This window comes from Phyllostomus discolor, chromosome 14 (assembly GCF_004126475.2).
Source record: "Phyllostomus discolor isolate MPI-MPIP mPhyDis1 chromosome 14, mPhyDis1.pri.v3, whole genome shotgun sequence".
Taxonomy (NCBI): Eukaryota; Metazoa; Chordata; class Mammalia; order Chiroptera; family Phyllostomidae; genus Phyllostomus; species Phyllostomus discolor.
The window spans coordinates 32,389,044-32,405,935 of NC_040916.2; the positions used below are offsets into that span (position 1 = coordinate 32,389,044).

At 46.4% G+C, this 16,892-nt stretch overlaps 1 protein-coding gene across 2 annotated transcripts in view; it reads right to left on the minus strand.

Annotated features, from left to right (window-relative positions):
* Positions 1-7,577: 7,577 nt before the first annotated feature.
* OLFM3 (olfactomedin 3) overlaps positions 7,578-16,892 on the minus strand; it is a 153,582-nt gene continuing 144,267 nt past the window's right edge. For both annotated transcript variants that reach the window (XM_028502885.2, XM_028502884.2), the window contains exons 5-6: positions 10,564-10,670; positions 7,578-9,519 (exon numbers count right to left, since the gene is read on the minus strand). In XM_028502885.2, coding sequence (XP_028358686.1) covers positions 8,842-9,519; positions 10,564-10,670 — 785 coding nt within the window. In that variant the 3' untranslated portion in view covers positions 7,578-8,841. The remainder of the gene's footprint in view (positions 9,520-10,563; positions 10,671-16,892) is intronic.

Sequence of the window (16,892 nt, forward strand, 5' to 3'; positions counted from 1 at the left end):
AGGCGAGCTCGTTACTGAATATGCCGCCTTTATCCTGGAGGGACCCTGGCAGGCAGGCAGGTATGGCTTAGATGGCTTCTGCGTCCCAACGTGGAGCCTTGGCGTGGATTGGGAAGGCGTTCAGCAGTAGTTAAAGCCATGCGGGAGCATGCATTCTTAAAAGGAGTGTAAAGGGGGAAAAAAACCCCATGCATTTTGAACTGAGTTATGGAGGCGGAATGTCCCTAGGGAGGCGGTGAGTTTCAGTCAGGCAATAGCGGAGCACATGAAATGTTTGCCTCGGCTTTAACGTAAGTAATATAGGTAACTCCCTAGAAACGACTTGATAACTTCTGGCAACTGAATTAGTAAACTTTCATTTCTCTCTCTCTCTGCTCTCCCTGTGGGATCTTCCCCTTTCTTCGGAGCCCTGCCAGCACGCAAGCCCTGTGCGGGCACCCCCACAGTCGATCGTCAGATTGGCCGATCAGAAGCCGTGAAAGCTGAAAGGAACCTTGGGGGCCACCTAGTTAAGGGGGTTTTATACTTAAAAGCGCAACAAGAATGTTTTCTGACAGTAAAAGCACATGACACAGAAGCATGTTAAGAAGCGGATGAGAGTGAGTTGGCTTGTCGTGGAGGTGCCGGGGGACAGTGGGTGGCCCCCGTTGCACCTCCGCTGAGTCGCTCTGTCGCTTTGTGGCATGCGCGTGGAGGGGTCCCCTGAGAAACCTCCGGCTCTGAAGGGAACCTTTGAAAACCCCACGTTGCGCCGATGCTTTCATTCCCAGAAACCAAGAGACGTGCTCCGAGACAGAGAGCTGGGCCTAATTTTAAATCAAATACGCTGCCTCCCGGCAGAGTAGCTCGCACCCTGTGAAGAAACGATCTTACTAATGCCACAGGGAAGGCGTGACGAGATGCATTTACTCAGAATCCCCGACTCAATTAGCAACAGCGGATTTCTTACCCGTGCGCCCCTGGCAGACTCAGGATAAGGAAGGACGGGTGACACGTGCGAGGCCCGTCAGCACACGCCTCTTCGATTAAAACCCCGTCTAATCGACCAAGGACAAGGTACACACCTAGGCAAAGTCTTTCCTTACAGGGCAAAAAGGCAAAATACAGAACCAACAGTTGAGTGGGCAGAAACTTAAATGCTGCCTCCTGTGAATGGACACAACTCTGCTTGAGCAACCGTAAAAAAACAAAAAATAAAAACAGGTGCTAGAACACAAAGAACAGTGGCAGCCCTGTAAGCGTCTTCGTTCTGAAATACAAACCGGCTGCATCACGGGGAGACCCACTCCCCTGAGAGGCCAGAGGCAGCCCATTTGTGTCTCCCTGCCAGCCCAGGAGCCTCCCCTTAGTGAAAGAGGAAAACTTCTTTCCAATCAAATAAATTTGGAAGAGTTCGTCGCGCGCGATGTTCTCAGCAGGGGACACTGTTTTTGGTGTTTGTACGATATGGGGAGGTGGGTATTTCGTGACTCGCTGTCATGCTTCCGTGGATATTAACGCTTGCTGTGGGGTCGCTGTGTGTTGGGTGCTGTGCCGAGACGTGCAGGGAAGACAGCTCATCGCCCCTGCGTGTGAGGAGCGCACCCTAACGTGGAGGAAGCAAACACTGACGATGTGATGTGCCATTTTTTTTTCACGGCACAAGATCAATACTTTGGGAACACAGAAAAAATGCCTTTTTTATAGGCTTCAGGAATCAGGTGCTACTTCAAGTGAGTTCTGAAGGACAAATAGGAGTTTAATGGAAGATGGTAAGAAGTGAGTCCTGAGTATAAATTATGGAGGAAGGTGTCACCCCCCACCATTTCCTTTGACTTGGAATGCAGGCAGCTTGCTCGGTCAGGGGCATCCCCTACAGCCAGAGCTGGAGGAAGCCGACCTCAGCCAAAGCAGAAGGTACAGCTGAAGACGGGGTGGGGGGGACAGGATCGGGGGTCAGGAAGCAAAGGAAGCATTTCCCAGCAGGGCGCCTCTCTCTGGGCCTGGGAGATGGAGGTCGAGCAGGGAGCAGGGAGCACACTGAGCACATTGGAAGGTAATTACTGAGAACAAATATCTGGGCTAGACATTGATTTAGATTTTGAGCATGATTCGATTGTACTTACATATCATAGAAATCTAATAATCTGATTGGAAGGTGCATTTAAAGAGCCAAAGATGTGATGGAAAGTGAGGCCATGGATGGGCCGGTATTTTTGTTAGCTCAGGTGGGAAGGAAAAAGGGATTGGGGGTCAGGTGAGGGAAAGGTAAGGATTCTGGTTTGGGATGTACTGTGTGTAAGGTGCCTGTGGAATGGCCCTGGAGAAATATACATATTGAGACACACCCTGGCTGGTGTGGCTCAGTGGATTGAGCACAGGCTGCGAACCAAAGGGTCGCTGGTTCGACTCCCAGTCAGGGAACATGCCTGGGTTGTGTACAGGTCCCCAGTAGGGGCTGCACGAGAGGCAACCACACATGGATGTTTCTCTCCCTCTCTTTCTTCTTCCCTTCCCCTCTTTCTAAAAATAAATAAATAAAATCTTTTTAGAAAATGTTGAGCCATAAATGTTCTGTTTCCTTATTTGTAAATCGGGGATGTTCAAGTTTGCCCTCCCTTCTCCATTGGGCCGTAGTAAGGCCTTACACGAAACCACAGAGAGGGAATAGCCCTAACAGCTAGAGAGCCACCACAGTGGGCGGGCTTCTCTCAGCGATGTTTGTCTGGTGCACACTTACTGAGGAATAATGGCCAGGAAAGCGAATCACAAATTACATATGCTTTTTGACCACTTAGGTGGGCCACGCTTTACCTGAGGGGCAAGAACTGGAATATGAGAACTCATTATTTATGGAAGGACGTGGTCAGCTTCTCTCTCAATGCGTGCTGCATCTTCCCAGAGTAGCTTCTAATGGAGGTTGATAAAGACACTGGGAGAAATGGAGGACACTTCTTTGTATTGTTTTTGACTCACGTTGGAGTGCATGCTAATGGATGTCCTCGCAAGGCCTTTGGTGGGGGAGGGGACGAAAACAATGGCAGGGAGAAGCAGCTGCAGCCCTCTGCTCAGCGTGACTTGATCTGCTTAAAGGTGGCTCTGCTTCTGTGAGTGTAACGAGAAATCCTTTTGCCCTGGCTGGCGTAGCTCAGTGGACTGAGTGCCGGCCTGTGAACCAAAGGGTCACCGGTTTGATTCCCAGTCAGGGCACACGCCTGGGTTGCCAGCCAGGTCCCCAGTAGGGGGCGTGCGAGAGGCAACCACACATTGATGTTTCTCTCCCTCTAGAAAGAGAAAAAAAGAAATACGTTTATTTTCTGTAGGGAAGATTACATGCCTGTCAACTACAGTAGCTCCCAAACCAAGGCAAGCATCACTGTCTGTCTTCCTGCTGTTTTTGTGTGGCCGGGGCGGCTAACTTCAGAAGAGGGCATTGCAGTTAAACCGGATGAAGCACACCACGTCTGCTCGGTTCCGTGTGACGCCCCCCCGGTGCTGCCCAAAGGCTGTGTTAGGATCTTAGGAGAATGCGCTCCAGCCTCACCACAGAGACTCTGGGTCGTCGACTCGGGCAAGACGGTGCCCCGGAGACCTGATCACAGGAAAGTCATTGGATTTGGTTCAAATATTTTTAAAAAAATCCCTTTAGCGTGTTTGAGTGCTTCTAAAGAAAATAATTACTACTAATAGTAGGCTGCTGCTTTCTTTTCTCTGTGAAACCAGCAGGACTCTTGGAGAATTGATTGCAGGACAGATGGCAGACTCTCAGTGCCATCTTGGAGATGCTGCTGAACATGTCGGGGGTTGAGTCGGGTCACCCGGACCCGGAGGTGATCCCCCAGCTGTCTTTGAGTGTGATGGAGGAGTAAGTCCCCTGGACGGAAGCACGTGTGACCCCATGCGCACACCACGTTGAGCGTGTGGTCAGGGTGCAGTGCCCCCAGAAGTGTGCCCTGAGCTCCAAGCTGAGAAGAAAACACCACAGCTGCATAGGGACACACTGAGAGCTGTCTGGGCTGTGAACTTCTAGGAACGGAAAGGAGGAGGTCACATTTTTTATTTAGGGAGGCATTCCTTGATTATTCCTCTTAACATCCCGTCCTACCCCACCCCCGCCGCCGCCCCTGGCAAATACCCAACCCCTCTTTTGACACGGGCTGGTTTATTTCCTTGACTCCAGGTCGTGCAGTCAGAACTCATCTCCGCTCGGTAGTTTCGTTGTGGTCTCTCGTCACTAGACTGTGAGGACATGAAGATGTCACTCATCTGTGGACAGCCGCAGCCCTGGCATCCGGAAGTTGTCTGGCACAACGTAGTTTTTTTGCTTAGGGTTTACTTTTTGAATAAAGGGATAAAAATGCCATTTTAAGTAGTTGGAAAGCTCATGGACTATACATCGATAACACAGATGAATTCACGTGAAGTCAGCAGTGGTGCAGAGAAAGGGCTGGCTGGATACTCATCATTCAGTCCAGCAGTGTGATATGTTTCCAGAACATGCGTGAGTTAAAAATGGCTAATGCTTCTTTTAGTCAGCTCATTCCTTGCTCTAATGTCAAGAACTTTGTCACATAATATCCATTTTCTGGAAATGCTCATGATCGATGATATTTTCAGGTGATTTGTGGTGGGGAATGATTATGCCATGGCAATACATTGTGATGGGTGCGAGCTGTTCCGGGAAGACGGTGCGTCCCTAGTGATGCAGCGTGGGTCTGAGCAGCCTGTGTGTGTGTGGTCCACCCGCAAACTTCTTGCCCCCCTAAGACATTCCTGAGAAGTCTCCCATGGTCCCCATATTGCGTCGCATCTCCAATTAGGAGTCATGTTTTCATCTGGTTATACCTGTGAAAGGTACTAGATGCTCTTGGCAAGGTAAAACTTTCTGTCCTTTTATATTATTTTCAAGTCATACCTAATAAGAACTCGGTCTTGTGAAACTCATTTGGCAATAAACAAACTGAACTTCCAAGTGGATAAGTTTTAAGCCAACCAGTTTGACATTTTGGAGACGAGGCAGACTCCATACATGATTAAAATTTCTGTGAGCCAGATGGAATAGTTCAGCCAAAAGAGATACACTGCATAACATAATTTTCAGATGCGAGTCAGAGAAATCAGCCTGGTAAAGTGAATTGGGCAGGATTTCTTTCTGGTTGGTTAAACAGAGTAATAATTCAAGGCATTGTTATCAGCTGCATTCACTATTTCATGGACAAATAAAAGACTTTGATGAAGTTGCCTTTTCTTCCATAACCTAATGTGTTCACTCTCCTTTTTTTCTAGGACAAGTCCAACAATTCAACAGAACATATTTTATTAAGCTCTAGACCCTCTCTGACACGCCACTGATTGTGACCCATTATTGGCTAAGAGATTTGTGCTGGGCTTGTTGATTTGGGAACCAGAAACTATCCGTGGGCTTGATTTCAGTATGGGCACAGCCTACTGACCTGAGTGACAATGGCTCTGAGCCTTCTAGAAACACCGTTTCTAGCTGTGAGTAGCGAGAGATGAAGGCTTTGCATCATCTTACAGCTTCTACGTTCTAACCAATGCCCCTGCCCTATAGCAGCTCTTCACGTGGGCCACGTGTCACGTGGGGGCGGAGCAGATGAGGTGTGTTTTGTCTGTAGAGAACCCTTCCTTTGCATCACAGGAATTGCAGTTGTACGTTAGTAAAGGCTACAACATCCCCACTGCGTCAAATCAGCAAGATGCCACTTTTAATGCTGTTTCCAAAAGTGTATTCTGGGTGGGTTGGGTTTTCAAAACTCTGCAGTGTCTATAGTTTCATATTTTCACTGACTGGAAGGGATAGTTTTAATTTTCTACCAATTGTATTCAAATTTAGCATTCGTAGAAAAAAAAATGTGGTAATCCTGAATGCTAAAGAGACCAGATAGATTTTTTTAAAATCTATTCTCAAAGGACAATGAAGCTGGTAGATTGTGACTTATAAAACTTACCTTAGTAGAAAAGTAATCGGTTTTGTTGTTAGGTAAACATAAGTACAATTTTATGTAGTTATATTTTTAAAATAGTTCTTCTGTTTGCATGATCTGTACTTGTAAGTTTGCTAGTGGTTTTCAGATATATAAAGACTGTTTTCTTATTAAGAATAAGGGTCAGTTTCCTGCAGGCCAGATTTGGTCCGAGAGAGTACCGTGGGTGATAAAGAAGAAAAGGCTGAGTGTGGTGATAGGAACCGTAGGTCCCAAGTTTACAGAAAATCCTGTCTGATCACTTTCATGTTGCCTGTAGGCAACTGTCATGGTTTTCTCTATGATCTCTACATATTAGTAACACATCGAAACACCCCCATTTTCTGCACCATTAGATCTAAGTGCAGGTGCCGGTCATCAGTGATGTGACTGAGCACCACAGAGGCAAACGGGGCCCAAACGCAATCAGACCACGGTCATGTGGTTCCTCAAGTGCCGTGGGAGTTTGCTGACGACCCGGCTCATTCAGAAACCACCGGTGACATGGTTCACGTGAGAGTCAGACGCGCTGAGCTTGGGTTTCTGTACTGGTGGGATTATGGGGACGACCTTAAAATACTCCTGATCTCCCTCGTGAAATGTATTTTGTTTGAGATTTAAAAACAACAACAGCGATCAGAGGAAGTTCTTCTTTATTTCAGGCACAGAACTGATAACTCATTAAGAAAAATGCTTTGAAACAGTCACTGTTCAATGCAAGTCACATGGTTAGACGCAGGGTGCTAGTCCCAGTGACAGGCGCAGAGTCCGGGGCGCTGGGCGGTGGTGCGACACCCGGAGTCAGAGACGGTGACGAAACCTCACTCAGGAGACGAGAAAGTGCTTTACGAGCTGCACATCTCACAAAAGCTGTGACATCTGGCTGGGAATGTACGTGATACCACATCACATCATTTTAAAAGGAGCAAGTAACGAAGATCCAGCTACTCATGAGAGGCCGTCGACTTAAAAATTCGTTGATTTCTGAAGGTGACTTTCTTTTCTTCGTACAAACTCCTGATGCACACAGTATTTGGCTGATGAGTTTTGTGGCGTGTACAACGAATGACAAGGGAGTCCCCTAAAGCTTCTAACGCTCAAAAGCAGAGGAGAACTGAGACGGATGTTCCCAAAGAGAAGAAAGACAACATTGTGAAAGCACCCAGGAGGCAAGAGAGACAGAGAGACAGAGACAGAGAGAGAGATTGTCCTTAAACTTGAACATTTTCAAGACTGGATTATTTCATCCTACCTTTTTGACAGTGAGCTATTCGAGAATGATGTTTTTTACTTGTGACGGCTGAAATGAATTACTCTTAAGCATTAGCATTTCTGTACACAATGCTCTATCTGAATGGTTACATCCTTACTTTACAAAGGAAAATTGCAGTATCATGTATGTGCGAAACTAAACATTTACAACAATTTGAGTTATATATTATTTATGATATTCTATGCTTTTTAAATTATAAAACCAACCCATACTGGTTTCTGTAAAACTGTGTTAGGTAAGTATTTTTAATATACGGAAAGCACACCCAAACTCGATCTGTTTGAAGTATACTAATTTATATGTTTTTGGAGTGATTGACCTAAAATATTATTAAAGCTGTCTTTTTTGGTTACGTTATTTATTTCTGCACACGCAATGAATCCGGGAAACCAGGAGTTGCCTTCCCAATTGGTCATCTGCACATGAAGCCGCCCAGACAACTCCCGGTTCTGCCCATCATTTCCTTTTGCACAGATCCTGCCAATAACGCCCCAGAGCTGACCCTGTCAATCTAGGTGATGTTGCAGAAATTCCTTTACGACTTTTCGCATGTGCTCCCTGTCCTTGGTCCTGACACAAGGAATTACACTAGTATTACGAGTTGTGTAACCAAACACTAATATTTTTAATTGTGAAGAACAAACTTCATTTGGTTGTATCAAGTACGGTCAACTCCAATTTGATTTTTGTGACTCAGCTGCCACTTGGTGATCCCCTCTGAGGGTCACCTACAGGTGGGTGGACAGAGGAACTGCCCCCCAACGCTGAATCTGTTTCGCATCCCGTGTCAGCGCATCAGAAAACGTGGGGCAAAAGAAAGACTCTGGGTAAGGGACCTGGTTTGATTTTCTTTTTAGCTTATAATAGATACTGTGTAAAGGGGTAAGCGGAGAAGATACTTCCTTCCTGACCCCACTTGAAAGTTGATCCATCAATAGTTACGGAGATTACACTTCAGTGTCCTTTTATTAAAAATATTAGTTTCACAGAAGTGAAGAGCCACAATTGCACAATGGTGGTTGCAATGGTAGAAAGACATATTGCCAATAACACGTGAGCGAGAGATTTAAAAATGGCTGAAGAGCACCGCATTGGAAGGTTGAGGAACCGCAAAATGATTCATATTATTTTCCCATAGACATAAAACCCTAGCTTTTCAAAGAAATGAATAAAGTATTTTTTCTTTTTTTTTCTTTTTTTTTCTGATTTCTACAAGAATGTTTCCTAATGTGGAGCTAGAGACAGTAAAAAAAAAATGACAGAGGTAAAAAAAAAAGAGACGTTCATGCATTTAAGCTACCATTCATCTCTGACTCTAATATAAGGCAGACCATTAATCTTTTGCAAAATTATGACTGTAGCCACGTAAGCCTTTCTAGTGCTTTTCATGACAAGGACGAGACAGGCCTTGTAAATGCAGGAATTAAGGTGGGTCTCCAACAGGTCAACTGAGGCAGGCTCAGCTGCTGTTGGAAACGCCAACGTGATCATAACAATGCTTTGGAGAGATGGTGGGAAGTTAGAACAAAGGAAGAAACAGGAGGTGTCCTATAGAGTTTATCACGAATGACACCGGTGAGCTCGACGACCCCGAGTGACGTGGGCCTATGTGTCATCCTCGGTCTTGATGATGTGGAAGAGGGTGACGTTGAAGAGGACCTGATGGCCGTTGTTCCAGGCGTAAAGGGCTCTATCCCTGGCGTTGTAGTCGAGCATGGAGATGTGGAAGTACTGGTTGTGGAAGGGGATGTCCGTGTACTCGTACGTGGAGGTTTTGGTGGAGTAGGAGTAGTACACCTTGGCGCCGGTTAAGTGCGAGTTGGTGACGTAGAGCGTCCCGCAGATCATGAAGGACTCCCCCGCGCTCCTCTTGGGGTAGCCGGTGTTCCAGCTCTTCGTCACCTCCAGGGTGTCTTGGTTCAGCTGGCCGATGACGATGTTGCCGGCGTTCTGGTTCGTGGCGTACACGGCCCACAGCCCGATTTCGTCGGCCATGAGGTCGATGTCGGAGAAGCCGCCCCACGTGTAGGGGTAGACATTCTGGAAGCCCGCGTACTCCAGGCTGCGCTGCGCGAGCACCCTGCCCGGGCCGAAGCTGTACTTGATGATGATGTTGCTCTGGTACTTGTTGAAGTAGAGGGAGCCGTTGTAGACCACGTGGTTCGTGCCCGCCCACTTGAAGGGCAGGTTGTAGGTCCTGGACTCTGCCCCGCTGACGAAGTCCGCCATGGATTTGTACTCGCGGACGATCTTGTTGTTGGTGTAGCTGTCCATGTACCAGACCTGGGGAGGAGGGGGAACAAGTGAGTAAACGGGGTCCGTACGTTCTGCACTTACTCGTGTCGCTGTGCTCAGGCTCCCCAAACCACATCCTCTTAGCGCTGACGCTACCGCAGGCTTTTGCAAAAATCGTGGGGGCATGGCCCACGTGGGAAGGAAACAATGGAATATACTTCCCTGAAGCCGATTTGTTTTTTGCCCCTTTTTTTTGACCATTCGATATTTATGACAGAGTGAGCCAATCGTGTGTCAGCGTGAACCACGCCACTTTGCCTAGCTACCTGATAGGCCAGAGCGCTCAGTGACTGCAAAAATACTGTCTTCAGCAAACTTGTCTCTTCTGTGACTTGCTCTGGAAAATGTATGGTCTAACTTTGTACTGTTTATTTCACCTTTATGGACACCACAGAATCTTCTAGAAGCCATCACTTGTTCACTTTATAAGTACAACTGCCTTTTCATGCAGCCGTTTTACTAACCTAGCTACACTAATCTCATTTGGATGTAACCCTTTGGAGAATTGTAATGATACTGAGCTCTGCAACAGAACACAAACAGGGCTATGGTAAGGTTCCAGTATATGGATTTATATGATGCAGGTATTGCCGATTTATGAAAATACCCCACTGCCAAAGTTTCAGTGCTGTTCCCTTTAAAATTACCTCTAGACTGCAGGATATTTAACCTTGTTTGGTCAATTGGTTAGCTCGAGTTTTTCACTTACTTGTTTTTTTTTGACATTAAGGAGCAGGTTTTAATAGAAATATATAGAAATTTTGTGTTCTTGTAATTAGCTCTTTAAAGTGTAAAGAGTACAAGTAAAAAGTAGACTCACTATATCGGTGAATCATAGGATGGAACATTTTAGTAAAGTAAGTTTTTGCCATCTATCTTTAACTGTGTTAATATTATCACACTGAAAATATTTGCAGCGATGTAACAGTTTTCAGCCCGAAACCATATCCCTAAGGAAAACGAGTAGCTCCATAGACAAAAGGTACAAATAAAACATCGTCCTAAGCAAAGGCGTCTGTGGAGGCAACATACTCTGTTGTTTTTCTCAGACGCCAGGGGGTCGGTCATCCAGGCCCCGAAGCGGGTTCCGGAGGTCTTGATGGTGATCGGGCCCGTGATCTTCATCAGTTTGCCGCATGCTGCGAGTAGAGAAGCATAAACAGGTTAGGTGGCCATGGGCAACGATTCCAACGTACAAGAGGAAACAGAAAAACAGCTCCTAAGTCATGGGGTTAACATCGTGTATCCTGAATGGACGATCATTTGTGCTGGGAGTCACACAGTTAAATAAAATGTGAACCATAAAGAGTCGCTTTTGCAATGCTCTGCATCTAAAATATGGAGTTTATTTTTATCTATCTGTATGGTTGACACTATTACAGATGCTCCTATCTCCCCTGCTTGCCGCCATCCCCCACCCCTCCCCCGCCAGAGATTAAAGATAGGTAGTGGTCTGGACAACCTGGGAAGAAACAGGTGAGGAGAGCCACTATCAGCACACCAGCTCGGCGACTGTATCTTCCAGGAATCAGAAAAGGTAAACAAATGGCCGATGGGCCCGTCCACCTTCCCAGAAGCTCCTTCCCTCCCCGCCCCTGGGCTGCAAGACTTCGCACAACTTGTACGAGTCAGAAGCAGTTCTGTGGGTGGGTTTCCAGTTGTACTGCAGGATCCGTCCGCAGCCCCGTGAAGATGTCGTTATAGAATATAACAACAGAAGCCCCACCACAGTCGGCCTGAGTCGGCTCTGAAGTGTAAATGCCTCGTGCAGACGCTAGGGCCTGACGGAGTGTGAGGGCCAAGGACAAACAGCTCCCGGAGCTCAGCCCCACACCCTGGGGTCACATGCTCTGAAAGGTACAGAGAATCCTTCGATGCAACAGATGCCATGAAAACTAATGGCTTTATTCAAAATGGTAATCTTTTTACCAAATAAGATGTTAGGAAAACCCTGGACTGCAAAAACGTCAGAACCTAAACCAAAGAGAAACCCAGGCATTTTGCGAGATTCTTAAATGGCGAAATTTGACAGTGATGGGTCGCACCTCGTGGAAGGCAGTGGTGTGAGTGCCTGTGGGGGCTGACCTGCGGCCTGAACCAAGGAGTACTCCTTCCTATCATCGACACCCATTTCCCCTTTCTGCTTTTATTTTTACTTTAATTGGTTTGTTCTTTTGGTTCCATGTTTCTTCCATTCTCCTCTGCCTATCCCTAGAAATGGTACATTCCTAGTTTGTTTCTGTTGGTCCCTGTGTGTCTGGAAGAGAAAGAACAGATCTCCAAAGCGAGTCAGGGACACAACTAACCCCAGCGTGGAGCTTCCTGGTGTGAGTAATTTGTAACTGGCTGAACACTAACTTGTGCAGGTAGAAAGACAATGAAGAATAACAGTATATTTTGTACTAGTACTTCACTGATATCTGCAAAGTGGAGTATATTCTCTGAATATTACGAGTGAACATAATATAACCAACCTAATGTTTCTGATATCACAGATGGAACTTACATGAAATTTCAAGTATACTGAAATAAATAGGAATACACCCACCCCCTGAAAATCACCACAAAGCAGAATGCATGTTTTCATTCCCCTTAGGCAAGAATACTAGATTCCACAAAATAAAAGTAGCAGAAGTAGCAGGTAAGAGATGCAAAGTAACTCTGGTTTAAGAGGCTAAGGAATTGTCCTGGCTTCAAAACCTAAATATTCCGATTACTAAAAAGTCACCGTGAGATTTAGAAGACTTGTAGTAAAGAGAAGACATCAGAACTTTTCAGGGGGAGTGTGTGCGTGGCCACACGCAGATAGATCGGGATCAGCTGGTGTCGGGCTCCCCACCACTCCCGCCATCGATGTGCGAGCTGGAAGGCAGTCAGCAGTGCCTTTACAGTTGGGGGGGAAATCAGAGAGAGATGGAATAAGTCATTGTCTGACAAACTTTCCAAAGTCTCACCCTTTCTGAAGAAGTTACTTGGGAATATGTTGTAGCAAAATACACGAGTGAACTAAGACAGGGCGAGACACCAGGCCAGGGAGCAGTGACTGCTGTGTCCGAATGACGGCTGAGCAGGTCTTGAGAGCGATCAGTCCAGAAGGAAAAGAGACACCTCCAGGACGGAGGTCTCAGCCGTGAGAGGAATGACCTTGGAAGTCCTGCATGAGCCCCTCCAGGGAAGACTGGGTACGGTGAAGGCACGTGGGGAAGTACCTGCAAGGAGGATTCATTGGAACTTGACCCTAGTCATGCTCTCCTTGGAAGGTCACAGGCGCTGAGACCTTGGAAAACAGCCGAGTCCTCCACTCAGCCCCTAAACGACAAGGTGAGCATTGTCACAACAACATGAACGCTTCGCTTATAGAGTCGGCCTGCAACTCATGACGGAAAACAGAGGTTTCATCTGCTGTGTGGTTGTCGAAAACACTAGATGTCTCCAGCCATGATGACAGGGAGGTAAAGGTCACACTGTGAGAGAATGAAAAACTGGGAGAAGACATGAGGGAAAGAGGGGGTGTAACTAGCTCGCATTTAAAAACACGGTGTTACATAGTGTTCCCGCAGCTGATGAAAAACAACAAGGATCTCCCTGCGAGGCGTGACACTGCACAGCTAAGGGTCGAACGGTGACTCCGCGCACGCATGTTAGGAGGAGACAAGAGAGAAACCGGCCTTGGTTCGGTGACCTACATCTTCATTCTGTGGAGCAGAAAGTCAGTAAGCAATCTTTAAATCGGATAAAGCTGATTTAAAAAGAGGGGGCAGATAAGCCTATTTTAGAGATAAGATTTAACTACGTGGAGCCCTAAAAGTAAACGTACAAGCGGCTGCCCCTGGGGAGCAGGGCTGGACCCAAAGAGGGTCACTCTTTCTTTAGCCTGAGCCCTCTTAGCCTGAGCACATCATTTCTAGTCCCGTGCATACAGTGCGTGCAGTTTTAAAGGTTAAAATAGCTGCTACACGTAATACCCACCACTGAATCATTCTCAGGTTTTTACATGCCAGGTGAGCACTGAAGATGTGAACAGTGTTGGGAATGGACGCTGTGACTATTCTGCATTTTAATTTGGTTTCAGTCCTGCAAGGACTAGATTGAAACAGTGTCCTTTAAACTTCCTGCTCTATCTTATATTTACATGGCAATCTCTCTCTAATTCTTTCAACCTTTAAAAAATTAGATTCCTTACAATGAATTGTAACATTCATCTGTTACTTTATGTGTGTGTTAAGAAAAGCCAATATTGCACTGGTGAGCCCACGTGTAGGAACGGTAGTAACAGATATTATACATGTTCAGGCAAAAATATTGTGCATTTTATTTCAACGTAGTAAGTGATTATGACCTTGGGAAAATAGGCTCCTGTTGAAGATCCACTTTCCATAGGAGAAAAAATTAGTCTAAAACTTCCTGAAAACTATTCTTTAGAGATGAATGATCTTTTACTATCATTTGAACAAAAAAAAAAACAACCCAGATACATGGAATCACAGAAGTCCGTTTGAATTTGCTCTGGAAATAGATCAGTATAATATCCCAGATGTGAAACATAAACATGATGAAATGTTTGCGCCCATGAAACTATACCCAGAGTTAAATGCCGAGAGGACACACAGGAGGAAATTATGGTGACCGAAAGTCGTTTTTGATACTGAGAGTGAACACTTTGTTGTTTTGGAGTTGGACTTAACATTTTGGACAGTGAAACTATACCACTCACCCTCAGAGGGAGTGTTCGAACCTGCCTTTCAGCAAAACCAGCCCCTCTGCCATCAGGGGCCCCTGCCCTTCTGCACGAAGCTCACTTTGGACAAAGCAAGAAGACACGACACTCACATTTCCCTCCGATGTGTGCACGTTTCCGATGTTAATTCGTTCTCTGGATTTAAATCGCCTTCTGGATTCAGTTTATGTAGACATAACGTTAACAGGAATCGAGTTGGATGGAGTAGTTAAAACCTGCCCCGGAATTATCTTTGCCACGGATCTCCTGCAATCAACATTTCCAAACAGTGACAGATTGCGGGGGGCGTGGGCGCCTCGGCTTCTGCGCTGTTTGGCGCGAACCCAACCTCGTGTCCACAGGACAGGCGGGCAGTGCTGGCTGAGCCTCAGGCTGCTCCGACCAGGGATTGAGACGGAAATTATACCAGGGGTTTAAGGCTTCTGATACCTAAACTGAAAATGATGTGGCTTTCTTCTTGTAGCAGTGGGCATTTTCTCTGACAAATGTTAGAGGGGAAAACCAATAGTTACTATTGAAATATAAAATACTCAATTTAGTCATCGACCAACCCTTGACCGAGAAGTTACTATGTGCCGGCACTGTGCTGGGTGTTGGCGGATGTACACATAGGGAGACCACATAGGTTTATGTGTTGTAGCTTCTCAAGATGCCATTGCTTGTGGCCATCGTGCCATTTCTTTCTTTCTTCTTTTCCTTTTTGACTCAGCTGGCAAGGAAAGTGAAGTGAGGTGGGTTCTTTCAGACCAAATTTACGATGGGAAGAAAAGGATGTAGCATTGAGGGCACTGAGCATCTGTTGATATTACAATAAACGAGTGTTACGGAAATGCAGCCCTGAGTACTCTGACGTCTCATAGCATCTATCTTACGAAGATAGCCTTCGTAAGGAACTTGGAATCTATCTGATTTCAAGCCACATTTACCCCTACTCATCTACAAAACAGACCCATAAACTGTCAAACACAGAAGGAAACCAGCAAATGCAGCTCATCTTTCATGTTTAGCTTTTCGTGAGAAATAAACACGAGAAGGCCCGCCAAGGACCAGTTCAGCGCACTTACATATTTTTATCAGGTCCTGGCTGTGGACCTAATGGCCCTTCTCCGTGCGAAGGAAACTTAGCTTTGTGACCTGGTAAATCAATACAATTCTGCAAAATTTAACTCTGCGAGGTTTCAGGGAAGGGCCTTTTACGTTAGATGCAGCCATTTCAAAACGTGCCTGTGAAACTATGAGAACTCTCATTCCAAATGAAGATGTTGCATGTCCAGTCTCTGGCCAGGAAGGCCCTGTGGTCCTTTATGAACCTGTGCTTCCCGTTCTTCAATCCTCCCGTGTGCATTCCCCTTCCCCTCACCTCCCCCCAGGTCCGTCACCCACCAGCGCTCTCCCAGCTGCCCGGTAACTCACAGCGCGCAATGGCGGCCTCTGTCTTCCTGTCCCCAGCCTGGGCTGACCCTCAGCCCACAGCAAAAGTGGGCTTTTTCACCCCCAAAGTCCCATCCTCTGAGTGACCAGTTTTTGTAGTATTGATCTAAGTGGCTCACTTGAAGTGAGGAGTTAATAATCCAAAACATCACAATTTAAAAATAAGACCCATATCTTAAATGCGTCCCTCAGCCTCTTAATCTGAAACAGTATATAGAGAATTTTGAACTACGTGGCAATAAACTTGCTTACCCCCCCCCCCAAAAAAAAGTCTGCGCTAATTATGTAAAGCAATGTCCTCTTCTCTTCCCTGAGTCATGGGTAGGGTGCCACACATCAAGTCCCTCCACACTGGGTGATCGTGGTGGGCGGCCTTTTAGCTAATCAACTCTTTTACCAGCCATCTTGTTCTATTTCATTCTAATTCCAATCAATTATGTAGGAGTATTTCATTCTAATTCCAATCAATTATGTCTCCAAAAGCTTTGGGAGCTAAAAAAAAAAGGCTTTCGTAAGTTGTATCACGATGGGGTGATTCATTCATTTGTTCATTCATTCGTTCATGCATGCATGCATGCATTCATATATTCATCCACTCACCTAGCTAAGATTTCATGAGTACCACGCACTGCTCTAGGTATTAGAATCACACTGGTGAGCAAGACATGAGACCTCTTTTCCAGTGAAGCTTACAGTTTGATGACAGAACAAGGAGTAAATAAGCAAGCAAGCTAGGTATGTCAGGCAGGAATACATTTAACGCAGGTATTTAAACAGGACAGTCTGACAAAGAGCGGCTGGGGAGCTGCTCCGGGCCAGGCCAGCAGGGATGGCCCCTCAGAGAGAGAGCGGGGTGTTTAGTCTGAGGTCAGCTGTGGATGCACCAGCGGAGAGGAAGGACGTCCGGGCAGTGGGTCGGTTAGGGGTGGAGGAGCCTCAGAGCCCAGGTGTGGACCCTGGTCCTGTCACTCATTCTCCGGGGGCTTGGAGGGTATCTACCTCTCAGTGTCTCGTGGGTACGAGGAGTCATGACGGGTGTCTCACAGAGCTGGACAAGAGCGTGGGGACGACCGGAGGAGGGAAAGGAGGTGAGGGTGGATGAACGAGGGCTCTGGGAGGGTGAATCACGACAGGAAGAGACTTGACTTGTGGTGGTGAGCACACAATACAGCATACAGGGGATGCAGCAGGG